This window comes from Phyllostomus discolor, chromosome 3 (genome assembly GCF_004126475.2).
Source record: "Phyllostomus discolor isolate MPI-MPIP mPhyDis1 chromosome 3, mPhyDis1.pri.v3, whole genome shotgun sequence".
In the NCBI taxonomy this organism is placed as follows: domain Eukaryota; kingdom Metazoa; phylum Chordata; class Mammalia; order Chiroptera; family Phyllostomidae; genus Phyllostomus; species Phyllostomus discolor.
In genome coordinates this window covers 11,405,679-11,432,662 of record NC_040905.2, presented here as the reverse complement: position 1 = coordinate 11,432,662, position 26,984 = coordinate 11,405,679, and the positions used below count along the sequence as shown (strand labels likewise).

General features: G+C 44.2%; 1 protein-coding gene and 1 long non-coding RNA gene across 2 annotated transcripts; one reads left to right on the top strand and one right to left on the bottom strand.

Annotated features, from left to right (window-relative positions):
• On the top strand, positions 1-26,984 carry IL7R (interleukin 7 receptor). The gene is made up of 8 exons (XM_028524451.2): positions 1-182; positions 4,530-4,668; positions 15,371-15,528; positions 20,104-20,261; positions 21,215-21,383; positions 22,246-22,339; positions 23,317-23,392; positions 23,770-26,984. Exons 1-8 carry the CDS (start codon positions 101-103, stop codon positions 24,271-24,273), a joined length of 1,380 nt encoding a protein of 459 aa, XP_028380252.1. The 5' UTR covers positions 1-100; the 3' UTR covers positions 24,274-26,984.
• On the bottom strand, positions 2,587-12,951 carry LOC118499414. Its single transcript, XR_004901894.1, has 3 exons — positions 12,826-12,951; positions 5,667-5,671; positions 2,587-2,599 (listed from the first exon to the last, which is right to left on the bottom strand). It is a non-coding gene; the product is annotated as an uncharacterized LOC118499414 (long non-coding RNA).

Here is a 26,984-nt window from a genome sequence, read left to right as displayed (position 1 = left end):
GCTTTAAGTCTCTCTTACTCAATCTCGCGCGCTTTCTCTGTCTCATTCATTCCTACACCCAGGCTCACACGCCTGCTTTTCTCTGTTTGTCTCTCTCAGAATGGCAATTCTCAGTACAGCTTTCAGTATTCTCTTCTATTTACTTCAAGTCGTTTCTGGAGAAAGTGGCTATGCACAGAATGGTGAGTCATTTCTAACTTTTCTTTAGGATTTCAGATTACCTTGAGAACACGCTTCAGGTTGCTCAGATCCCGAGTAGACCTGAGCCGGGCATTGGGTTGGAACGGAGAAGTTGCCACTGTTCTCTCACTGTGTATGTTCTAACCACCAGGACAGGGGGCTGGGGGTGGCTTATAAACTCTTGGAATTTTCAAGAGAAAGGCATTTGTCTCTCCAAATGTGGATCTTAATGCTGGTTAATTCCTTCGATCTTACCAAAGGAACACCCATTCAGATGCAACAGCTGAGCTTGCTGGTTAGACCTTGCTAAGAAATGAAGCTAGATTTGTTTTTGCTTAGCTTTTCCAGAGGTTCCAAACACATAGCTTTCATGATAAAATAATGTCTAGAAATAACAGCTTTGTCTGCACCTACCATTGCTACATCCCCAGCACCTAAAGAGTGTGTAGAACACAGTGGATGTTCAATACCTATTTGAAAATGTCTTCAAAATACTTAAGTTTCGATAGATTTCTGTGAAATTCCTAATAACCAAGCCTAGAAAAAGGTCTCAATGAGTTGTCTCGTTGAAACATATTTAAGTGTCTTCATATTACCAAATTTACTGTCATGTAATAGTTCTCTACGGGATCCTTGATGAACTTAGTACTAGAAGCAGATGCTGCCTACTCAGTAAATTGTTGTAATTACAACAAAACTAAACACAAACGCACAGCAGCAGCCGAGGGTGGGGTGGGGGAGGGGCTGCCTGGGAAGGTGGACCACCAGCTTGTTCATGAAAATGAAGCTTTTTCACTTTAAGAGTTAAAACCTATTTTCCTGTCAAAGATATCAAACACATCAGCAGCCTAATGACTCAGCTTAGATTTTTAAGTCATATAACTACTAAGGATGGAAATCCCTAGAATGCTTTCATTACAGGAATTGTCAGAGGGTTGACATTTTTCACGGCGTGACCGGGTGTGAGTCACTTTGTGGAGGACGGTGGTTATTCCACAGTGAGCACTGCCCTGTGTGTGGCACGGAGAGGCTCGGCAGGCAACACACAAATCTTACTCTTTGGAGGATAATGTATTCGTTCCCTCTGTTTCTCCCTGGTGACCACACGATTTTTAAGAGAAATAAGAATTGTAATGAAAGCTGAGTTTTCCCCTCAGCATCTTAAATTTCAGACATTTTTTTGAGGAGGTCTGTAACCACCCCTCCCCATGATGACGTCGAGCCACTTCCCAGTTTGGTGTGAAAACTAATCAGCTGCTGTTTGTCGAAAGACAAGTTAGTTCTCCGAGAACCACAAGGGTGATCAAGAGGAGAAGTAGCTACTTTTTAAAAATTGAAACCACTTACACTTTTAATCCACTGCTTCTTTTCAGCAGGTAGACTTCAAAACCACACTACCTTGTCTGTATATACTGCACATTCCTAGAGAATTAAATTTTTGTGAAAAAATAAGCTTAGGTAATGAGCATCTAAAAATCATAGGTTAACTCACCGTTGTTCAAAAGCTCGATGTAGTTTCAAAGCCCAAGTAATAGCACCTTCGGCAGAGAACTCTTTTTCAAAGGAGCACCAAAGTTTTCATGTTCATATTTCTCAGAATTCGAATTCTTGTTTTACCTTTTCATTGTTTATTTCTCAAAAATGAGTATGATAACAGTCACAGATAACCCTTGTTGAGGTTTTACTGTGTTCTAGGCTAAGTCTTTGTAGTCGCTCCTCATAATAACATGAATTTATGTATCAGAACCCTGAGCCTTAGAAAGAGTGAGTAATCTGACGGAGGACCACAGCTACAAAGCAGGATAGCCAGGATTTGAACCCACATCTGTCCAGCTCTGGTGTTGGGGACCTTAACCACTGTGTGTATTACTCTTACCTAAGAACTGTCAGCTTAGATCAGGTCTAGCATTCCCTTTGTAAAATGACATGCAGTTGTGCAAGGTGTTGAGGGGAATTTTTGTTGGTTATAAGGCAACTTTGCCCAGAAATACCTGCTAATGAGTCGATGAGATCTAGGCACTTTAATTATGTGACCAATGCTCTGTATATGGCATGAGAATACACAGCAAACTCACTTTGTCAGCCTCAGTGGCTGGGGGCGATGGGCATGCTCTGTTCTGCCAATCAATGCCCAGCATCCCATACCCTGTTCCCTCTCCGGCTTATCTTATATGTTAAAGTATTTTGGAGACCGAGCTGATCCATGGATGTCTGAATCCGAATAGTAATGCAGGCTCTGCTGCATAGGATGGGTGGGAGTCCAGGGAAGGGAAACCATCGAGACACCGTGAGACTTGTATGTGAGGGCAGGTTGAAACTGCCCAGAGCCTGTCCGCTGAGACAGGCGCCGGCTCCCAGGAACCGAGATTCACGTCTGCAAGATTACGAATGAGCATGCTCTGGGAACCTACAGGGGAGGCTGCCGCGTTATTTAAAACTGTCATCAGGAGGAGGACCGTCCCCTGCTGCAATGATATAAGGAGCCTTTGCTGGGAGCAGACCCGTGAGCCAGACGGCTTCTAGGAATGTTCAGGAAGAGCCGTGCCCACAGACCTTGTCTAGCTGTGGCCTCCCCAAGTTTGCTGCTTTCACTGAACTGACCTGTCGCCCAGCTGGCTGGCCCTCTCATGGCCAACTTTACCAACCTCCCCACAGGCCGACTGGATTATTTAAATAAAGGGGCTGCTGTGTGTACATCTCTTGGCCTCTGGACCACTCAGCTGGGGCTTAATTTTAGTATATTTTATATCTGATTTAAAGTCCTAGAAGCATCTACTTTCTAGTACCAATGGGCCCACAAGCAATCATAAGCTCACGCTCGAGTACTTGGAATGCCTTTGGTTACTACGGGTTTGCTCATGTTCCAGTATGAGTACACTAACTGACAGGTTTTTCTCTCTTAATATTGTGCAATATACATACAAAATGTCTGTTCAAATTTAAGGGCTTCACCCCAACTTAACAAATTAAATACTACCTGTGACAGTATTTCCAAAAATGACTACATAAAGTTTATGGTTCCCCACATACTTCCAGAATTTGCTCCTATCTACGAGATATGGTAGCTATAGAAGATCAATAAACACAGAAGCATTGTCTATAAGATGTGCAGGAAGGTCCACAAGATTTAAGTCCCGTCAGATCTAATTTTTTTACTAACCACGTTGGCCTCAGTTAGTAGCTTAAGACAAACTACCTCAAACAAATATCCACACAATAGAAAGAACCAATGGTGTTTTCAGTTGGGACTCCTACTTAGGCAAGGGAAGGCTACCCCTCAAAAAAGTAAACTTCTGATTGTAAGAATTCTATCACCTTCCTTCATTCAAAAAAAATACTTGAGCCCTGACCGGAGTGGCTCAGTTGGTTGAGCATTGTCTTGCAGAGCAAAAGGTCGCTGGTTCGATTCCTGCTTGGGGCACATGCCTGGGTTTCAGGTTCAGTCCCAGACAAGGCGCTACGAGAGGCAACTGACCAATGTTTCTCTCACACATCGATGTTCCTCTCTCTCTCTTCCTCCCTTCCTTCTCCTCTCTCCAAACATAAATAAATAAAATCTCCAAAAATAAATAAATAAAATCTAACTGAGAGGGGAAAGATTGATAATGAAGTCAAAGGCTAGATTAGGCAACATGTGAATAATGGGGATAAAGTGTCTATTACTTGAAATGTACAAGCTCACAGAAGAAATCACCATTTAAATAAAGGAAAGACTGTGGTTAGTGCTTCATTCTGGGTCTCTGAAGCACTGAACCAACAATAGAAGTATCTGGAGGTTACTTCTTAATTGCAATGATTTTTTTTTATTTTTAGAGAGGGAAGGGAGGGGGACAGAGAGAGAGAGAGAGAGAGAGAGAAACATCAATGTGCAGTTGCTGGGGGCCGTGGCCTGCAACGCAGACATGTGCCCTGACTGGGAATCGAACCTGCGATGCTTTGGTTCGCAGCCCGCGCTCAATCCACTGAGCTACGCCAGCCAGGGCTGTGAATTATTTTTTTGCTACTAGAAAAATATGTGCTCATCAGGCTTTGTTTTGGCTTGGGGTTTTTCTTTCGGCGGGGGTGGGGGGGGTGGTTAATTTTGAAGACATTCTCATTTCTACCCCTGGGCTTTCCTTCTTGAAATACACTACAATCACTTCTTCATTCCAGCACCAAAGGCTGCCATTTCACTAGAGTGACGGCAGATTTCAAAAGCAGGCACCCTCCCCCCTAAAAGTTGGTACTTTAAGTACTAATACTGTGAGAAATGAAGTGTCCTTTATCTCTGAGAAAAAAAAAAAAAAGGAAAAAGAGCAGGCACCCCCTTGCCCCGCTAACCGCGGCAGGACTGTCCCCGCCCCCGACAGGAGACCTGGAGGACGCCGAGCTGGAGGACTACTCCTTCTCCTGCTACAGCCAGTTGGAAGTGAGCGGATTCCAGCACTTGCTCCGCTGTGCTTTCGACGACCCGGACATCAACAGCACCAGCCTGGAATTCGAGATATGGTGAGAAAGGGTGGGGTGCATGGGCGCCGAAGAGCCCTCTGCCTTCCTTTTTGCACGCCGGGCAGCACTGGTGGCAAAGGGAGGCCTGTGGGGGCTAGTTATCAAATATCAGTACAACCCAATGCATTCCACGAGCTTTCGGGAACTCCTGTCCTTCCCCAGAAGACGCGCGCAAAGGAGTCCTCTTGGGTCCATCTTTCAGGTCTGGGGGCTAAGTCAAAGGATGGTACGGATCGCAGAGATCCCATATGCCTCCCGAATTTGCAGCAGAATTTGAATCCCTGTTTGCCTAAGACACTCCTTAGAAAAATCTCCTAGCCTGACATGAGACAATCTCGTGTCTTCGCATTGCATCTGGAGCACCGTTGCCTGGTGTGTAATCTCCACGCCGACACTTAGCAGCTCTTTAACCCAGAGCTAGTTACGTAACTTACTTATGCCGGTTTCTTTGCCTTAGGAGATACAGTACCTCACAGGGAGGTTGTGAGGACTAAATAATTTAATGCTGTAGTAATTTAATGAGCAAGCTCATCCAGTATGTAATTACGCAGTGGAAAATTGGCACTAAGTCAAAAATCTATGGATAGAGACCAAATGTCCACCTTCTTGACACAATTTGACTTTAGATGATACTCCCAGTATCAGCCTTCCACAAACCCACAAAAACAAACCGGCTCTTGGTCTCAGGGGGCCTTGGAGAAAGGCCGAGAGAAGGAGAAAGTCTCTGCCTTGAAAATGTGGGGAAATGCTCAGACAGCTTTATCTTCTCCCTCTTCCACGAATCCCCTCTCGCTGTTGAGGGTTACTATTTCTTATGACTTAAAAAAAATACTCTAACATGAAATTCTGACTTGTGGTTCTCTCCAAATTCCTATCAGGTTACCCTAATTTTAGTTACCGTGGTTTCTTAGTAAAGAAAGTGGGTCAAGATCCACCAGTAGTAAAACAAAAAAAAAGCTCCTTAAATTCCATAGACACTCAGACGTCCCCCGGGACACGTGGCCTAGGCGAGCCCTGCGTTCCGCGTCTTACACTAATTTACGGGAACCTCCGGCCTCTCCTCCAGCGCTGACCCCTGCTGCAGTCACTGGGTCAGCACGGTCTTGGACTTGAATACCATAGCATTTCCTCCATCCGTCTCTGTCAGTTCACGTCTTTAACACACTTTCCAGGAATAAAATATGTCAAGAGCAGGAACCCACAATATCCAGAATCTGTGCTGCAACTGGACTACCTTGAAAACAGCCAAACAACTCATTCGAACTCTGCACTCATTTTTGTGGGCAGAGGTTTGGCTTTGGGCTGTCCAACCCACCGACTGGTGGCCTTCGGTGATCACTGCGGTTTCTCTCCAGGAGTCCGAGGCTGACCTTTCTGTCCACTTTCACTCACACAGCGTCTGCCCACTTCCTCACCCACTTCCTTCAACACGTTTCTTCCTATGTCCTGCCATATTTTAATCTATCCATAGCTTCCATCTGGGTTTCTCAACTGGATTCAGGTATTTCCATTGGAAAGGAATTACCTTAGGGCGTGTTTTTGGTATGAAACAATAAGTATGAGCTCCTTAGTAGGTTATAGTGTTATTTTCATAAACGTGTGTACGTCTTGCGGAGGGATTAGCGCAACTCCTAGGTTCCGAGAGAGCAACGTATCTGAAATTAAACGCACTTAAACAGAGTGCTGGATTTGCTGGTTAGGTTGAGTTTCTGCTCCACACTGAAACTCGCTTTGTGGAGCTTTCTCTCCCATTTACATAATGTGTAAAGAAGAAACTGGAAATTGCGCTTTCTGCTAAAGTCACCGCAAAGGTAGGGTTGTTGCTAGAAACCCCGGGCTGTTTCCCAGAGGCCTCGCCTGGGGTGTTTTTCTACACAAACTTATCACCTGCCTGATCTGGCCGTCAGTCTCCCAGGCTTGGAAACCTAGTTGTTTAGTATTCAACATGCAGGCCCATCTCTCAGGGATGAACTGAATTATCCAAAGTCACAGAGCTGGATTCCCAGCATCCCACCTGGCTGCTTCACATGGACCAACACGACTACCGTAGAGACCCAAATATTCACCCTGGGCTCAGAGGAAGGAGGACAGAGAGGGCCAGGAGGTTCCGTTTCCTTGTAAATCCACTCTTACTGGGGGACCTGGGAATATTCCATTTACCAGAACTCACCAGCTGTCAGGGACGCAGAGCGACAATGCAGAGGTGCTGGAAACAGGCACCGAGGCTGCGACCCAGCGGGTTACTTCAGCAATCTGATCCTAACACTGCCTTGCATCGGGGTGGAAAGAAGCATTAGTGTCTGACATATGGGCAGTGTCTATAAATGGTGCTTAATTCTCTCGATGGTCGGATTTGCATTACAAAGTTTACCTTTCCATTAAAATTTTACCTTGTGTGACAGTATATGGGTGGACCCGGAGAACTCTATGCTGAGTGAAATAAGCCGGTCAGAGAAAGACACGTGCTGTATGATTTCACTTGTATGTGGACTCTAATGAACAAACCGAACTAATAAACAGAACAGACACAGATGCACAGATGGAGAGCAGGTGACAGCGAGGGGGGCGGGAGGTGAGGGGTGCAGGGACTAAGCAACAGAGAAAGAGGACTGGCGGACATGGACGACAGTGTGGTGAGTGTTGAGGGGAGGCGGTACAAGGGGGCTAATGGTAATGGAAAAAAATAAACTTTCAGTAACAGAAAAAATGTGATCAAAAGGTGGTTCAGTAAATATAGAAGCAAACAGAGGAAATTTGTCTGTTGACTTTAAGACTAGAGTTATTTGGTTCAGATCTCAAAGTGGTTACATTTTTAGAATGAGTTGCCAGCCTTTACCTATCTAGGTATCTGTTTAAAAAATCAGGTTTTGTGATGCTGGGCTCATCCAGCAAAAAGTAGAGGAACGGAACTCTGGCTGCTTCGCGACAGGTGGGGACCAAAGTGGCAGTCCTGACGCTGGGCTCACTTCATGTCACCTGCACGGGGGCTTGCATTCAGGACCCTGCGTTTCAGGTGTCTGCGTGACGTTTCTCGTCGGCTCTCAGAAGGCCATCATATTTCCCTCATTTCCACGTTCTTGGGGGCACCACCGTCGCTCCCATGTGCCGCCTGCAGGTACCACTGAGGACCTGCCGAGTTTTGGTTTCCTCAGTCACCGGCAGCGTCACAGCTGCGCCCCGCCCTGTCTCCCTCTCGCTCTGCGCTCCACCAGCGCTGTCCGTCACGGGCTGTCACTGTGTTCCTCCCTTCAGGACACAACTCGGACGTTCAAGGTCTTTCCGTATGTTTGAGATAGACTCCGTCTTTCAGGGCCAAATAAGAAATGAAAACTACAGTGTATTTTTGCTTTTCATACTTCCAGGTAAATACCATCACACTGACCTGTACACGACTGTAGGAAACTTAGGCAGGTGCAGGTGGGGTGTGACCCCGGCAGCCTCTCCCCATTTTCAGAACAAGGGACAGAACGATCACGCACATTTAACGGCAGCTTTGTATGATTAATACAGTCCTGGCATAAAAAGAAAAAAGAAAGAACAAGGAGATTTGTGTTGAGCGGTTTAGGGTTGCTGTCCCCAAGGACGGTCCCACAGGGTCACATTTGTTAGCCTATAGAACCACTCAGACACCTGCCCTTAAATTCCCTGGAATGGCTCTGTTCAACAGAAGTGCAATGCAGCTCACAACTGTGGGAGCCAGGTGTGAAATTTTAAATGTTCTAGTAGCCACATTTCATACAGGAAAAAATAGGTGAAATTAATTTCAATAATATAGTTTATGTAACCTAATATATTCAAAAGATTATCAATATGCAATCAGTATGAACAAAAAAATGTTAATGAGATATGTTACACTCTTTCGCATACTAATCCTTCAAAGCCCGCTGTGTATTTCATATTAAGGTCACATCTCAATTTGGACTAGCCCTGTGTTCCATAAGCACGTGGGGTAGTGGCTATTGTGTTCGACCGCGCGGCCCCGGAACATCCCTAACCCTAGCCACACACACGGGTAGCCACCAAGGAAATTGCTGTAATTTAATTAAGTGGAACAACTTGGATTGAATTGAGTCGAACTACTCTGGGGGGCACAGTAAGTCTCCTCCAGTGACCTAAAGCGGTCACTTGGGTCCCTGGGGTCAGTGGCACGAAGCAAGGACTCCCGTTCCAGCCACATTTTTACCTGAGTTTCCTGCCAAGGCTCCCCCCACTCCCCTTCCCCCGCCCTATGAAGCAGCTCCTGGAATTCAGAGCCCTTAAAAGGATGCCCAGGCCCACAAGCCAGCCAAATAGTAATCTTTAGTTTTTGTGGCTCGTTAATCTCATCCCTCCAAAAGTAGAAATGAACTGAAATTACCATTTTGGATTCTTCTTAAACCCCCAACAGTGCCAGGAACTTGTTACGTGTTCAGGATCCGTCGCCAAGTGTTTCACGCCCTCTTTACTCACCAGTCTATTTCACACTCAAGACTGAATTAAAAGCCATCATCCTTCTCATTCCTCCACATCGCATGTTTACCTAAAATTCAGGAGTGGGATTCTGCCCCCATTCATCCCTTCTACCCTCATTCATCGAATCACGACAATGTCACTAGTTTCAAAACTTCCCGTCTGGCACTCCGCCCAAGGAGTGTTCCCTGGTATGCCCCTGGCTTGTACTCTGCTCCCAGTGGAAAAACCCAGGTAGCCCCAAAACAACACGCCCCTGAGACTCTCCAACAAACACACATACACGCACGCACCCACATTCAAGACCAGAACAGCTGCATGCCCCTAAAAGACAGCAGTTAACTAAAAAGCTGCATTTGGGGGGAAGATAGTTTTAAGGAATGTCCCACAAAAAGTAAATATATTTAGCCCATTAGTAAAATAAGGAGCTTAACCAGTCACTCGAAGACCACAGCAGCCCGAAGATGAGTGACCCTGCTCCTAAGGTTGAGGTGTTCTCCGCACCTTGCAGCCCCACGCCCACCTCACCTCAAGCCACAGAGCCCAGCAGTGATGGAGCGCGGGCTCACTCGAGCACGTGCAGAGAAAGGCCACACACGCCCAACTCACCAAAAAGAAACAAAATGCATTCCGGATTGGAGGTAGTAAAAGGCCTGTTCCCTATGATTTTTTAAAAAAATGTATCTTATTAATGAGAAGGATTCTTTTTACGTAAGCAAACTTACACCAGGCTGCTTTTTTCTGCCACAATCCCCACTTCCAATTTCACCCAGCTATGCCTCTTTTCAGGGCTGTTTGGCAGAGTTTAAAGAGCATGTAGGAAAAAACAAACTGGTAACCATGGTTATCACAGGAGAGGGAAATTAAATGGAGGGTCAAGGAAGGCAGAGAAATGAGTAATTTTACTTTATTCTGCGTTGTTGAATTATGTTTACAATGAGCACACATACTTTGCATTACTGCTTTAATTTTTATGCGCTTTATTAATTTATTTGGTTTACTTCCTTTTTTGATGATAATTCATTTCGGGAGTAGCATTTACTTATGGTGAAATGCAGAACGTAAGTGAGTTCTGAGAAACAAATCTGATATACAGTAGCCTTTGCCTCTGCCAAGATACAGAACGTTTCTCTCCCCCTAGAAGGGGGCCCAGGTCCCCTTCTAGTCCCTCCTCACCTGCCCCCACCCCCCGAGAGGGCAATCACAGTTTTCTGAATCCTATCACTCTTCGTTTTTGCCACTTTCGGATAGTTCTTATAAATGGAATAACACACTGTTCACTCTTTTCTGACTCACTTCCTCCACACACAATGTGTTTGAGGTTATCCATGTCGATGCATGTCTCATAACTCATCCTTTCAATCGCTGGGTATTAACTCCACTGTATGAATGCATCACAAGTCTTAATCCTTTCTCCTCTTGATGGACATTTGAGATTTATGTACTTGGAGACGATTATTTTTAAGTTGTTATGAACACTTTTGTACAAATCAGTTTGTCCATACACATTCGTGTTTCTCTGCAGTAAAAACCAGAGTGGAATTGCTGTGTGATGTGGTAGGCATGTACTTCACGTTATAAGAAACTGCCCACCAGGTTTCCACAGCGGTGGTACCATCCTACCTCCTGCCCACACTGTTCGAGCTCCATTCATTGCTAACGTCTGGCTTTGAAATAGTATCCAGTTATTTGCATTTACATTTCTCAAATAACAAACAGTGCTGACCATCTTTTCACATACTTCGTGGTCATTTGTACATCTTTTGGGGGGCAGATTTCTTGTCTTTTTTATTGAGTTATTTGTCCTTTTATTATTGATAGGTATAAATTCTTTATATGTTCTGGATGCAACTTGTGCGTCAGCTATATGCATCAATGTTATTTTCTTTCAGTCTGTAACTTGCCTTCCATTTTTGTAAGGGTATATTTTAATAAGCAGATTTCCATTTTTAATGAAATCCAATATAATCTCTATTTTTCTCTTTTATATTTTTTTGTGTCATTACTATCTTTTTTATTGCCACAGTTAGGAAGACATTGCCCCCTGTTTTTTCCTAAATATTTTATAGTTCTAGACTTTACATGTAGATCCACAATCCATATCTAATTAATTTTGAGTAAGACTAGGATTTATATCTTCCATACATTTGCTCCATTGTTCTAGGGTAATTTGCTGCAAAGGTTTTCTCTGTCCCATTGAGTTGATTGGGTACCTGTATTTAAAATCAATTAACCTTACATGTGTGAATCTATTTCCAAACTCTGTATGCTTTCTATTCACCAATGTATCTATCCTTTAGTCAGCACTAAACTTTCCTGATTATCACAGCTTTATCGTACATTTGAAATCAAGCAGTGTGAGTCATATTTGTTCTACTTTTTCAGCATTGTTTTGGCTATTCTTTGAATTTCCACATAAATTTCAGAATCAGCTTGTCATTTTTTAAAATCTTACCAGGATTTGGATTAATATGTTATATGCCCATTGGGGGAATTTTTCTGTCTTTTCATTATTGGATTTGCTAATTCACAAACGTAGCTCTCCGTTTATTTAGATTCTCTTTAATAGCTCTCAGGAATGTTTTATAATTTCCATTGCAAAAACCTGAAGCATCTTTTATTCATTTTATTTCTATGCATTTTATGTTTCTATTGCACACATGGAGCTGTTATTTTTTATTTTCCTAATTGTTTGATACTAGCCTATACAAATTTAACTGACTTTTGGACAATGACCTTGATGAATTCACCTCATTATTTACTGAAATTGTATTGGAGAATATGATTTTCCATGTAAACAAACATGTTGTTCTTCCTTTCCCGCCCAAGTGCCTTTTATTCGTTTCTCTTGCCTAGGGCTGGCTAGAATGTCCAGCACACTGTTGAATATAAATGGTGAGGTATTCCTGCCTTGTCCTTATCTTAGGTGAAAATATTCACAATTTCACCATTAAGTATATTAACTATAGACTTTTTGTAAATTCTCTTTACTAGATTAGGGAAAGGTCCTCCTATTAAGTATCTGCTGAGAGTTTTTATCATAAATGGATATTGAATTTTGTCAAACACTTAATCTGCATCACTTGAGATGGCCAGGTTGTTTATATCCTTTATTCTGTTCATTTGAATTATATTGATTATCTTTGATTGCTGAACCTAACTTGATGTTCTGGGGTATATTCTACTTTTGAATTAAGTATTAACATGAATGTGTTAATATTTTCCTAAGGAATTTTTACATATACATTCTTGGGGGACACTTATTTGTAAATTTCTTTTCTGTAATATTTTTTGCCAGCTTTGGTACTAGGGTTGAGCTAACTTCATAAACTAAGTTAAAGAGGGTCCATTTCTTCTCTATTTTCAGGAAACCTTTGTATAGAATTGATACTATTTCTTATATATTTGACAAAATTTACAAGTATATAATCATGTGAGGTACAGTTTTCTTTGTAGGAAAGTTTATTAATAATAAATTTAATTTCTTTGACAGAAATGGAACTATTAAGATATCCAGTTTCTTCCTCATTTTCACTTTTGGGCAATATCTCTCTTTAGTGATTAAGGATTGCAATATTCAACTTTATTGTGTCAGAGTTTACTTAGAACTAATAATGTACTGTTTCATGTAAAATATAAGAAATTCTCAACAATGTAGTTCTACTTATCACATCCTATGCTTTGCACTATTATTGCCACATATTTCACTTCTACATGCTTTATAAATGCCACAATAATGTTGTAATATTTGCTTTAATTAGTTATCTTTAAAGAACTTCAGAGGAAATACATATTGTCTTTTATATTTACCAAAGTGCTATTTCTGGTACCCCTAATTCCTTCCTGTAGATCTGAAATTTCATCTAGTGTCATTTCCTTTTGGTCTAAAGAACTTCCTAAAACAAATTACTTCAATTTTTATTCATCTGGAACTATCTCTACTTTGCCTTCATTATTGAAGAATATTATGTGCATACAAGAATTTAAGGCACACATCTTAAGGTTTCTCTTTCAGAGATTTAAAGATATTATTCCACTGTCTTCTGGTTCTCATGGTTTCTGGTGGAAAGTGGCATTTTTCTCCGGATGCTTTCAAGATTTTCTATTTGTCTTTGTTCTTCAGCCCTTTGGCTACAATGTGCTTGGCTTTAATGATGTGCTTTTTTTTTCTTTTCTTTTTTTTTTTGGCCTGCTTGTATTTGCTGAGTTCTTAAATCCAAAAGTTGATCGTTTTTGGCCACATTTGGAAAATTTGGAGACATTATTTCTTTAAATATTTTTTAGCCAAATTCTTTCTCTCTTTTTGTTCTGGAACTCTAATTACATACAGGGTCTGGCACCAATCATGCCCTTTTTTAGTTACAAAATCATCAGCATGTAATTCTGTAACACAATAATGCCATGCTCAAACACACCATATGACATTTTAGGTGAAATGCTCCAATTAAAACTGTAAATCATTATACCCATATTATTACCCTGCCCACCACACTCACACAGGCGTCACTTCTGCCGGACCCTGTGTTCATCCTTACAGGCCACCAACACTTTCTCTTTCAGTTCACACTCAGTAATGTCTCTTGGTCTATCTTCATGTTCACTGACCCTTTTTTCTGCCTCCTTCAATCTGCTGTTTAAGCCTACCCATACATTCAGTGCCTTTTTTAACTTTTTAGATATGTGCCTGTTATATTTCATCTGGTTTTCTTTTATTGTTTCGACTTCTCCATTAATATTAAACATCTGTGTAATAATCATGACATTGTTTTATATTTAGCCCTTAAACATGTTTATAAAAGCTGCTTTAAAGTCTCTTTTCTGCTAGTTCCAAGATCTGAATCATCTTAGGATCAGTTTCTATCAACTGCTATTTTTCTTTTCCTGGTTAATTGTAATAACTTTTGAATGTAGGAAAAACCCTCTTGATAATGAGGGGGTGGGTTCTGTTGTACTCTGGCGAATGTTCATTTTAGCTCTGTTCGTCAACTTGCCTAGATTAATCCAACTTCTTCTTTGGAGGCAGTGTCTAAAATCTATGCTTAGTTCCCTCTAAAGCCCTATAGCTCCTGCTACCTCATGGCTACTGTGCAGCCTCCTCCACACAGACATAATCAAGGGACATACAATAACTGGAGTGGGTTTACATGCTGACTTGGCATTTCCATCTCTCTATTTTTCTCATCCCTAGACACTTCCCCCAAAATTCTTTCTTCTGATTCCTTAAGACAAAACTGGGGCTCTTTGTTATGTTGTAGATTCCTATCACAATGTGCCTCAAGGAGTGCCATCAGGCAAAAAAAAAAAAAAAAAACGAAAAAGAAAAGGGAAAAAAAAGAAACATAGATCTTATCCAACCTTTTTAAAAGGATGAAATTCCTTCTAGTTTCTGCCTGCTTTTGGTTACTCTCCAATGCTTTTAAGTAGGATTTTCAAAAATATATTGTCCAAAGTTTATAGTAGTTGTCTATTAGATTAGTGTGATATACATCACTCGGCCATTACTGGAATCACTACTGGAACTAACTCTTGTACATTTTTTAACAGGGAGTTTTTGAAAGAGTACAATTTGAAGCTTTTGATGTTAGTTGCATGGTAGGAAACATTCTCCCTTCCTCCGTTTTCTGGAAGCCTGATCTTCATTGGGAACAGAAAGTTACAGAAGCGACAAAATTCTGAGCATTGCTATTGCATGTTAAGTAGGGAGCATGGCTGGAAGGGTTGGTTTTAAAATCTGCTGATGAGTTAAAAGTAGACCACAGTCAAAATTACCTATGAAAATCCCTAAATTACCCATTAAATATATATGGTTGTATGTATATAATCATTTAGACTATTTCATCATTTCCCTTAAGACTTTTTGGTCTTAAGGATCTTTTTAAGACCTGTCTTTATAGGCTTTATTTATTTCATTTATTCCTGTAGGGCATCATAAAATGAAAGTACTTTCTCACCTAAGCAAAGGATTTGTTTTTCAACGATCATTTATTAAAAATAGGAATTTCCCATTATTTTTATGAACATGTTTTGACTACTTTAGGTTCAATTGCATCTAATGTTGAGTAAATCATCACTGATAGTGATGGCAGCAAAAAGCTACATTATTTTAATTGTTTCTCTCCCTTTCACCCTCATTTACCCACTCAGTTACCTATGGACAGAGCTGAAGTCACACAACTGAAGTGTACCATGACGCCGTAGCACTGTGTACAGAAACTCCTGCTTGTATTAAGACAGACCCCATTTTTTCTTTCAGTGGGTCCCTTGTGGATGTAAGTTGCCTGAATCTTAATAAACTGCAAGAGATATATTTCATCCAGACAAGTAAATTCTTATTGATTGGAGACAGCGAAATCTGTGTGAAGCTTAGAGGAAAGAGCTTAACCTGCAGGAAAATGAAGATAGTCAATATAGGTAAGAATATTGGGGGGGATGGTTGCCATTTTTCAGATGTCTTAAGATATTGATAGTGTCTGGATTATCGGTATTTCATGAGTGGATAAATCATGAAAGTCATTTGCAATAAAGGACATCAAATTCTCTAATACAAATAATTCTTATTGTTTTAATGTATTTTATTTTTCAACCACAGTTTACATTCAATACCATCCTGCAACAGTTTCAGATTTACAGAAAAGTAGCCAGAAAACCACACACTCTGTGGAGTGGTCCCCTCGCTGCCCCAAGCACCCACCTGACCCCACACCCACTAATCTTGACATTATTGACTGCATTCCCCACACTGCAAACCGCATCTCTGTGGCTACTCTGAAACTACCAATTTGCAGCACTTAACCTTTTCACCTTTTTCACCCGGCACCCCAACCTCCCTCCCTTCTGACAGCTGTCAGTCTGTTCTCTGTACTTACGGGTCAAATCATTTTTAAAAGAAATGGAACATTTTAAGCTCATGCCATTAATTCTTACTGTGGGAGTTCTCTGGATTTCCACACTCGGAATGAGGGTGATTGGCCCCTACTGACTGATAGAAGAGGTCATCTATATGAAGTGTCTAAGTGGGCCTCCTGTCATCCCCTTACCCATGTCCTTTCCTTCCTCACCTTACCTTCACCTGAATTTCCTGCAGCCTTCTCACCCTATGTGTGCTATATTCTGAGTACGTTTAGCTAAATAATCAAGTTATTTCAAACAGTCAGCATGCCTTCTGTATTAGAGTTCCCCAGAGCAGACAGTAAGGGATAGATGGAGATGTGTGTGTGTGTGCATGTGTGCATGTACAGTGGGTGTGTACACACACACACACACACACACACTGGCTCACATGACTGTGGGGCTGGCAGATGAAATCTGTACAGTGAAGGTTGAGGTTGGAGTAGAGACTATAGTCTTGAGTCCCAGTTCCACGGGGCAGACCGGGCAGTCCAGAAACCCAAGCAGGGTTTCCATGTTGCATTCTTGAGACAGAGTTGCCTCTTCTTCAGGGAATCTCAGCCTTTGCTTTTAAGTCTTTCATCAGACCAGATGACGCCCACCACATTCTGGAGGGTAATCTGTTTTACTCAGAGTCTACTGTTTTAAAGTTGGCTGTGTATTTTTTTAAAAGATATCTTTAGGCTAATGTTTGCCCAGACAAATGGTTACCATGTTGATACATGAAGTCACCATCATGCCTTCCTAAAAGACCTGTCATTGAGGGTCGATGCCAAATCTGAGCTGGCCTAGAAGCATATATTATACTTTGGCTAAAAATGATCATTATATTTTATGTAAAATTATAACTTGAGTTACCAAATGCATTGGCATGTTTTCTTGGGCTCTATATAATATCCATATGCAAAAATAGTACAAATCAGTAGATCCACTCACGTAGCTGCTTCTAGGTCAATATTAATGACCAATTTACCATTTGGTTACCAGGCAAGTAAATCAAAACGATTAGAAAAATTGGGAATTTAGACACAAAAATTTCTTTGATTACTTACAGATTTATGACCCTGAGGTAAATAAAGTTCTCTTTCAAAACCTGAGACAACCTGCTATAGAAGAGAGTCTAAGTCAATTATGATGTATCAGTGCAATGGGAGACTAAGTGCTTGTATGTGTTCTACCTATGCAGATTTCATAACCATATGTGAAACACTGTTCAAAGTGTTTGAACATATAAATCCTTTTGCTGGGTTTGAATACTATGTCTCTGTCTCTCCAAATTCTCAGACCCCTCCCCCCCCACCACCACCTTTACCCTCAAACAACAAAATCAAATGTAAGAGCAATACTCATCAGAGACAGCAAAGAGAAACGTGGAACCTAGTCTCAGCTTTGTTTCACTAAGATGGTAAAACAGAGTAAAAGTAAATTTCCATGGGTGAATAATTATCTTGTGAAAAAGCAGAGGTGGTAGAAAAGAGACATGGACAGCACAGGAGTGAGAGTGCTGGGTGGAGATGACCATCACAGGGTGTCTCTGTATACAAGACACACGCTCGCTGGGTTCGCTCATGTGGAGACCAGGCTGCTACGGAAGGATGTTCCGGGTGTGCAGTGCCCAAGAGCACTCTGCCTAACGGTTTACCATTTACACGGCAAAGCGACATTCACTATGAGAGCAGGCAGAGCAGGCAGAACAGGCAGAGATGCTCAGTCCTCTGACAGGGTCCTGGAGCTGCAAGGAGACCCCTTCTCCCAGTCCCCTACCCCCCACACAAGGCCTGCAAGCATTTCATAGAGCGAGTGCATGAACATGCATGACACACCCATAGCTCCGGGAGGTGCCCTGCCCCATCCAAACCCCCAGATCTCACATGCCCAGGGCTTTCACGGGTCCACATTCTGTAGCCCCTGCAGACCATAAACCTGACAGCCTCATTTAAGGGGCATGGAGGAGATGCAGGATATGCACACAGACGGTAGCACAGGCCCCTGGAAAGGGGGCTCATCGGAGCACCTCCGGGTTTGGAAAGTACCCTGTGCAAGAAGAGTGAGAAGTGGTGGAGGTGTGTCTCACGGTAGCATCTTCTGATTCCTAATGTGACTTTTCACTAATAGGACTGACATTTAATTAAATTCAAATGGATGCTCTTGATGGAACCTCAGAGCCAGCACTCCCCGGCAGCCGCATGCCTCCTCCTTACTTCCCCATCTTCATAGATCTAGAGAGAAAGCTTCCCGCCTGCCCATTTTTCTTGGCAGGGTAAATTTATATACTTGTCCGGGTTGTGCACGAGTAAGTGAACGTGCTTAAGTGTTGCTTGAGGGATGAGCATCTTTTTTCAAATGGGCTCGGAGACAACATTTAAGCTAGAGGCAGACATATGGGCGAACAGGCCAGTGGGAGCTAGCGGGGCCCAGAAACAAAAACTACACAAAGAAGAGTGAGCCTCAGATCAGACAGAATTGAATTTAAGTCCTCTTAAACCATCCCACAGGGATCTGAGTAAAAGCTAACCAACCTCTTTGAGGCTCAGTTTCCTCATCAGCAGAGTGGCCATAAATGAGTGTTGATGGTGGATGGCATAAGTAAAGCACTTGGCATTTAGTAGGTATATAATCAATATTATTCTAGTCTTCCCTTAATGCATCCTTTATCTCCCTTGGGAGATGGGGATAGAACAAGAAACTCAGTGCGGGAGGTTCTGTGGAGAATGTAATTCTTAATTATTCCCTTGAAGGAAGGGCGAGACGTGGCGTGGCTGGTGGGAAAGGGCTGACAGTTTTCTCTGTTGGCCTGTTTGTCTGTGCCCATCTCTGTCCTGCTGCTTCCCTTGAGAGCGTCCCCTCTATCTGGTGTATCCAAGGATTCACCTTCCCCTTTCACGAGACATCCAAGGGCAAAGAACAAGCCACTTCCTCTCCTGTAGGGCCTCTGGAGCAATGCAGGAGAAACTCAGGCACTCACCACTATGAGAAGCTGATGGCAACATGTGGGCCAAACTCCACCACACAAGCCAGTCTTAACGTCCAGCTCAGATGGCCCAGAATCAGCTCAGCCTACTGAGTGAAAGTTGGATTCTCTCGTTAACTGCAGGCTTAGGTTAGATTTTAACCTTTGTGTCCTCCCATCTCTATCTGAGGTCAGCCAGGCAGAAAAATCACCACCCCCTCCCTAGATAATTAACCTCGCAGGCTTTGGTGAGGGAGCAGCTAAGAGGCCAAGACCGGGAAGGCTCCGGTCACGGTCACGGTGGCAGGGAGCCTGACACACCCCCTCTTCTAGGAATTCAATACCTTTCTCAGGGTTTGCTCTGCCTGAACCAATACCTCCCTCCCTCCAACAGCATTTCACATAAGATGCCTGGGATTCTAACAGCACCCCTGGGAGGCAGGGAAGCAGAAGGAAGAGGCCAGAGAGGGGGTTGCAGCAAATGCGAGCGAGGTTGAAGCGGGAGACAGTCTGAGGTCACCCTGGAAGTTTCCAGCCAGGGCCAGGATGCAGACCCTCAACTTCCCTATAGTCGAAATGAGGTGGGAGTTTGTTGCCTGATCTCAGTGGGAATAGTGAAGACTCAAAGCTTAACCACTCTGTTTTGGGGCTAGCTAATAACAAGTGTTCAAAAAGTGAAGACATGTGCTTTTGTATAAAATTAGCACTCGCTGCTGTAACAAATAAGCCCTAAAACATATGGTGTCTCAAACATCGTTAAATTTATTTATTGTTCCCCTGAGGGTGAAATAGGTGTTTCTAGCCTGTGGGTGGAGGTCCTCCAAGCCACATTCTGGGCCCCTTCATCTTGTGGCTCCACTGTCATCAGTATATGACTCCAAGAGGTGGAAGGGGAGCAAGCCTGGGGTCACGCTGTGGGGTTTGTGGGCCAGGATAGGAACTAGTGCACCTCGCTTCTGCTCACACTGCTCACTAGACCACACCCAGCTGCAAGGGATGCTGGGAAATATAGTCAGGGCTCCAACTGGGAAAAAAGAATAAATAATTTTCTGAACAAGAGTGTGATTCCCAGGGCAGATGAACTTCAAACATTATAATTATTTTCTTGAATGCTGTATTGGCTGAGCTCATTTCTTTTTCCTTTCCAGTTAAACCTGAGGCTCCTTACGATGTAAGCGTTGTCTACCGTGAGGAAGCAAATGACTTTGTGGTGACATTTAATACATCGCACCTGCGAAAGAATTATGTAAAAAATTTAATACATGAGATAGCCTATCGCCAGGAAAAAGATGAAGCTGATTGGATGGTGAGTCAACTAGATTTATAGGTTATGAAATGTATAAAGGTGTGTGTGTGTGTATGTATTTAGTAAATAAGTAACACCTATACATTAAAATGTATAAATGTACAACACTATAAAATAGAAACTTCATAATGTTACATATTTTATTGTTCCAGAGGTACACGTACCTGGGGAGGGCCCTTAGCAATTTTATGTTCAAAATTCACCTTTTTGCTGAAAGAAGCTCTAAGAGTAAATGCTTCAGTTTCTACAAAACCTGGGTCTCCTCTGGCCCACGCATTCCTCTTCTAACTCTGTTTTTTTTTTTATTTTTCTTGCTCTATTTTTTTTTTTTGTTTTTGTGGTGTCTCTAAATTAAGCTGTGGGCTAACAATACAAGTCAAGACTAAATCAATCCTCTTTACCTGGGGACCTCAAAAGGTAACCTGTGTAAACACAACTTTCACAGGCAGATCGAGGCAAAAACATCACCACGTGGTAGCCAACACTGATCAATGGAAGTGGTAAGAGCAGCCGAATGGAGTGAAAAGAGGAACACAGAAATATACGTCTGGGGAGAAATGACTTTTGCTCATTAAGCTGACCATTCCCTTTCATCCCTTCTTGGGATGCGAAAGGAGAGAGAAGGAAAAAGAAGAGATTGAAGGGCGGGAAGAGAGGCGGGGGCCAGGGAGTGATTGACATCCTCCCGGAGTGGGAGAGCCCAACCCACCTGAATACAGACCCATCGGGCCACTGCCCTCCTTTGCCATTTGTAGCCTCGTTTAGGAGCTCAGAGTCTCTGTCCCAAAATCTGCGGTTGACCCCTCCGCGTATTACTTCCTTCTTGTAACAAATATAAGAAAGCTTGGAGCAAATGTCCATAGGACAAAAGACACCCAACTTCAATGACTTGGGGGATCTGGGAGTACCCCTTTTTTTATCCTAAAACTGTAGTGGCACTTTTTGCTCTTTAGCGTGTGAATTTATCCAGTACGAGGCTGACGCTCCTACAGAGAAAGCTGCAACCTGATGCAATGTATGAGATTAAAGTCCGGTCCATCCCCAGTCCTGACTATTTTAAAGGCTTCTGGAGTGAATGGAGTCCAAGTTTCCACTTCCGAACTCCAGGGACCAGCGGCCAAGGTGAGAAGTGGGCACCGTCTCTGGGCCACCCAGAGCACGTTGGCGGTCCAAGTGCGTGAGTGAGAGCGAGAGAGATGGCTCCCTGGAGGGCTTCCTTACACTTTGCAGAAGACCTGCCATCTTTGCCCTTTTTGTGAAGAACCAGGAAGTGCTGGGACCCAGACCCTCGGCTGCTGATCAGCTGATAGAGGCTGTCTGGACTCTACTGTCCCGGGTGCTCCTGGGAGCTGCTAATAATTCTGACCCAAATCCCCACGCACTACCTCCCATTTACCAATCTCACTGGGATCTCCAAGGCCCCCCTAGGGAACACCTTTGTTGATGGCAGGCTGGCAGGCTGGTGTGGCTCTCCCATGCCCCCTTTTCCAGAATAATGAAGACACCCTGGTGGTCTAGGAAATGAGAGTGTCCAGAAGAACCAAAGGGGATAGCTGAAGTAGGCCCCTGGGGACCTGAAGCACCTCCCCTTTGGGGACAAAGGGGGACTGATTGGCCACACTAACCTCTCATCGTCCCCTTAGAAATGGCTGAGACTGCAGGGGGAGAACATTTCTCTCACCTCACTCCCCGACCTTGGCTTCTCTCTCCTGGTGATGGTAGTCGGGGAGGGAGTGCTGGGATCTAACTGCTAGGTCACTTTTACATTCCAAATGACAGATGTTCTGGACCTGGTCCCCTAAGTCAGTGCCGCGTTAGCCAAAATTCCCCCACAAAACCATGAGATCATCCTGTTCACTGAAGAGCCGTTTCCAAGAAATAGTGAATGAGCCTGAGTTCCTAAGCAAACTCAGACCATCCTGAAGTCTCTTCCTCAGCACACTTCGTGTAAGACTGTTGACCTCCGACTATCCTTGCATTCCAGGAAAGACGGACCCTATTCTACTAATCATCAGCATTCTGAGTTTCTTCTCTGTGGCTCTGATGGTCATCTTGGCCTGTGTGTTGTGGAAAAAAAGGTGAATTTCTTTCATCAAAAGGGTGGCTATGACAGACAGTCAGAGTTCTAACCCTATTTATTGATGAGAAAGCTACCAGGGGGAACAAGGCATTTCAGGAATTACACTGCCCCACACCCTCCTCATCCTCAGGCACCTGTGAATTTCCATAGTCAGTTTCCGAAGAGGTGAGCTATATAAACTGGATATCAGGGGAACGCTCCCCCCCAACTTTTCCTCCTGGAGGAGTAGGAGCCATGCCCCCAGAAGGCCTGGGCAGCAAGGGGCACCCCTGGAAAATGCGGAATATATTTGAAGTCCTGACCTGTAGCACACATTCATGGGACTTTTGCATTCCACCTGGGATAAGGCCATGTTTCTTTCATCCTAACATGATGTTGTAGCTGCTGACCCATCAAGCTGTTCATGCTGTAGGAGATGCCCCCAGCACAGGGCCACATGCCTCAAGAACCGTGAATACTCCAATGTGAAAAACCCCATCTTAAACCATTTCTCTGGGTAATTTAGAAAATATTTCTCACTTCTACAAAAGCGAGAGAGAAGGGGTTGCTGTCAGTAAAGAAAAGGAATAAGATGACTATATATATATATACATATATACATATATGTATATATGTATATATATATCGGGAAGAGATGAGCAAGTCCAACTGTAGCTTCATAACTATACCAAACCACTTGGTGGCCACGCCTCATTGTTCCTTTTTCCCGGGGTTCTTTCCCAGAGGGGCATCATCGCTGTATCTTGTTCACAGAGCAGGTCACTGAAAACAATCTCTGGTCCAGCTCCTCCTTGGATTGGTAGGACACTGGGGCCCAGATAAAGCAAGTCACTTGCCCAAGGTGGTCCCCATAGCTGTGGCAGAGCCAGGACTAGAAATCCATTCTTCTGATTCCTGGCTCAGGATAGGTGGAAATACCTATAGAGCCTTCTGCCTCTGCCATCCTTTTCATCCATCCATGTCCCCTTATTTCAGAATTAAGCCCATTGTATGGCCCAGCCTCCCGGACCATAAGAAGACTCTGGAGCAACTGTGCAAGAAACCAAAAAAGGTGGGTTGAAGGCATCCTAATAGCCAAGAATGATATTGGATGAGAAAGAATAGTTGAACCTCAGGTTTTGGGGGGGATTCTTTGCATTTCCAAACCAGGGTCCCCCGTAAGAGTCTAGTGGCAGCTACTAGAGGTAGGAAACTAAAATGAGATACAAGTTTCAGAATTTCCCAGGCCTCCCCAGGGCTGGAGGGCACCTCCCGTGGTTATTTCAGACCCTGAGGTGCCAGAGCACCTCCCAAAGCAATGAGGCTGCTAAAACCCCAGGACTCATCCCTGACATTCCCCGTGAGCCCCCTGCACTAGTCCCTCGGATGTCCTCCTGAACAGAACACTCAGTGGGGCACTCCCCATGCCTTCTCTCTCTCCTGCTGCAGAACCTGAACGTGAGTTTCAATCCCGAGAGCTTCCTGGACTGCCAGATCCATAAGGTGGACGGCATTCAAGCCAGAGACGAAGTGGAGGGCTTTCTGCAGGACACACCTCCTCCGCAACCAGAGGAGCCTGAGAGGCAGAGGCTCGGAGGGGGTGTGCAGAGCCCCCACTGGCCATCCGAGCACGTAGTCATCACCCCCAAAACCTGCATAGAAGATGCACCCCTCGGGTGCCTGGCTGGGAATGTCAGTGCGTGTGACACCCCTGTGCTCCCCTCCTCCAGGTCCCCAGACTGCAGGGAAGCGGGCAAGAGCAGGCCTCCTGTGTACCAGGACCTGCTGCTGGGATCTGGACCTCCAAAGGTCACCCTGCTCCCTCCATTTCCTTTCCCATCGGAAATCATGGCATTGAACCCAGCTGGCCAGGGACAGCCCCTCCTCACTTCCTTGGGATCAAATCAAGAAGAAGCGTACGTCACAATGTCCAGCTTCTACCAAAACCAGTGAACTGTGAGAAACGCGGGCCTGGAACCACGTGAGCGCCTACTGCCCCTCACAGCACGAAAAAGACAAACTAATGTGACTCTCCCCACAACCTGCAGGATCCTGAGACGTCACCGTCCTCCCTCCTCCCCACTGTCAGCACCAGGCGGGAGCCATCTGCTCCAGGTGATCCAGGTGATTCCATTCTTTCAGAAAGTTCGCAAAGCAGAAAAGAGCACAAACAGGGTGGGGGGAAAGGTGGAGGTGGGCGAAGGGATGGGGAAGGCAAGAAAGGAGCGAGGAAGAAAGGGGAGGAAGCCAAGAAGGGCTCGCTGGTCTCCCTGCACCCTCACCATAATTCAGGGGGGTGGCAGGCCTCGCTCTCCTTCTCCGTGTGTTTGCTGCAGATGATGAAACTGAGGCTTAGAGTAGCTCGTCCACGTTTCCCACTCGAGATCTGACGCTCGGGAGTCTACCAGCAGCCTCCCCAGAGCCACGGGCCTTCCTCTTCACTAGGGACTGTCCCGTTCTCAGGCGTTCTCTATTAACCTTGCTAATAACACGGTGACTGTATACTTCATGTCCACCCTGGGTCACTTTTGAAAGTGAAAGGAGAAGTTGTAAGTCATCACTCCAGGCTAGTAAGTATATGCTGGAGACGTCTCAGACAAAAACTATGAGGGAGAAAGTTGGGGAGAAATGGTCTCACGATGCGCCAAGTGAGACCGTGCATGGCCCACCGTGTCCACAGGAAGTGAAGAAAGCAACAACATGCCATGAAGACCATGTCATTTCATTTTTCTGAAAAGTGCTCAGAGGGATAAATCAGGAGCCCAGGATTTTGACTGTTGGTCATTGAGAGCGCAGCCCCCTTGCCGCCACACCCAGCCGCCCCCCTGGGTGGAAGGCAAACCCGTTGCCCGCTGCGGTCACTGGCCCATGCAAGCAATGAACGGGGAACAGCCCTTCTGTGCGCACGGAGATGCCCAACCCCAGTCCATCCACCAGTCGCCCCGAGTTCTCCAGCCGTGGACGTCGCCACAAACTCCAGGGAGACGGAGTTATCACAAGCACACATCACACGGGGCAGTAAAGACGGACACACGTTCAGGGTTTTGGGGCGGCTTGTTGTCATTATTGTTGTTTATGTCTTGTATTTTTTTCTTTGTTTTGATTTTAGTTTGTTTTGGGGAAGACTGTTTTTCATTTTTTTGTTTGTTGTTGGTTTGTTCTGCAATGTCCGTGAAGGGAGTTGATGGAGTGACTAATAGACCTCACCTGCTGGTTTAGAGACCTAACAGTACTCACATCATCTTATTCTTCACTTGGGTTAGACTTCCCAAGTCCTTTTCTCTGAATCCGTAGTAATGTGTCCGAATCAGTAGTAATGAATGTAATCCCATAATCCCTTAGATTTGCTTCGTGCTTATCGATTTTCGAAGCAGCTCCATAAGCATTATCTCTTTCATTTCCTCGAGAAGTATTTACGAAAAGCCTGCTTTGTACAAACCACAGTGTTAGGAACAGGAGACATAAGACAAGCAAGGTTGGGACCCAGCCCTCACTCAGTGAAAAACTTAATGAAGGTGGCAGCTTTGTGAGCAAATGATTATAATAATATGAAATGCTACAATGGAGGCATGCTCAAAATGCTCTAGCAGAGACAGGGAAGAGACCACCAAGGTGACATACAAGTGGGCTTGTGCTCTTTCCCCTTTGTAGAAAGGGGAGCCATGGTGACCTCAAGAAGGAGGTCGACCCGGAAAATCTCATCCCAACCCAGCACTCTTGTGCCTTATTCAGAGAGGCTCTCTGACGTGTTTGTGGTCATTGTCTCCGATTTTTGGACAACCTGAGACAGAGAGAAGACAGGTTAAGGACTCAGCCTTCCATGTTAAGTCAGGACTAGAAGCCCTAAGTTTGCATCCCTGAAAAACGAGACAATCTCTTAAAGAAATGAGGAGAAAAGTCAAGGTCCCTCCAGCGTCAGGGTCTTCTATGTAAGTATTCTTTTGCATAGGTTATCATTGGAATTTAGTGTGTGAGTGTCTCTCTGTTACTGGAAGCATTTAAAATCCATGTATGATACTCATAATTATAATTGCTGCTAATGCTTGATCATGTACTCAGCGACAATGTATAATGTAAGGATGCAGATTTTCTCTGATCAACCACACATTGGATGTTATCGAGCAGGAAAAACTTCTGGTCAGAGATAAGGCAGAAGTCAGAGATGGAAACTGCCGGTTCTATACGGCACGAGATGGAAAGAAGACTGAGGAGTAGACAGCTAAACGTGGCCAACTACACAACCACATCTGGGTGCAGGGATCCCTGGCTTATTTGACTGATTTCCCATGAGCCTTTGCCTCTCCTGTCAGCCTGGTTTCCACGGGAAACTGCTTCAGGAAGCCGTGTATGGGCTGTCTCGGATGCATGTACTCATACTTTCGTAGCATCGCTGCAGGGGCCTCAAGACAAGGCCAGCCAGGGAGATGGAGACAACGTACATGGAGGGCCAGTTGGGACAATACAGCTCAGACAGCATTTCTGCCAGCTCGGTGGTTTGGGGGTGAGGGGTTAGTCTTAAAGATATCCATTGTTCACTACAGTCAGCGTTTCTGATTTGACGATGTGCTTTCCACACGCATTACACACATTTCTCAGAGCTGCTAAGTATGTAACTATTCAATATGTTACCATCTCGTATTTAATTAAATGCTATGAAACGCTCT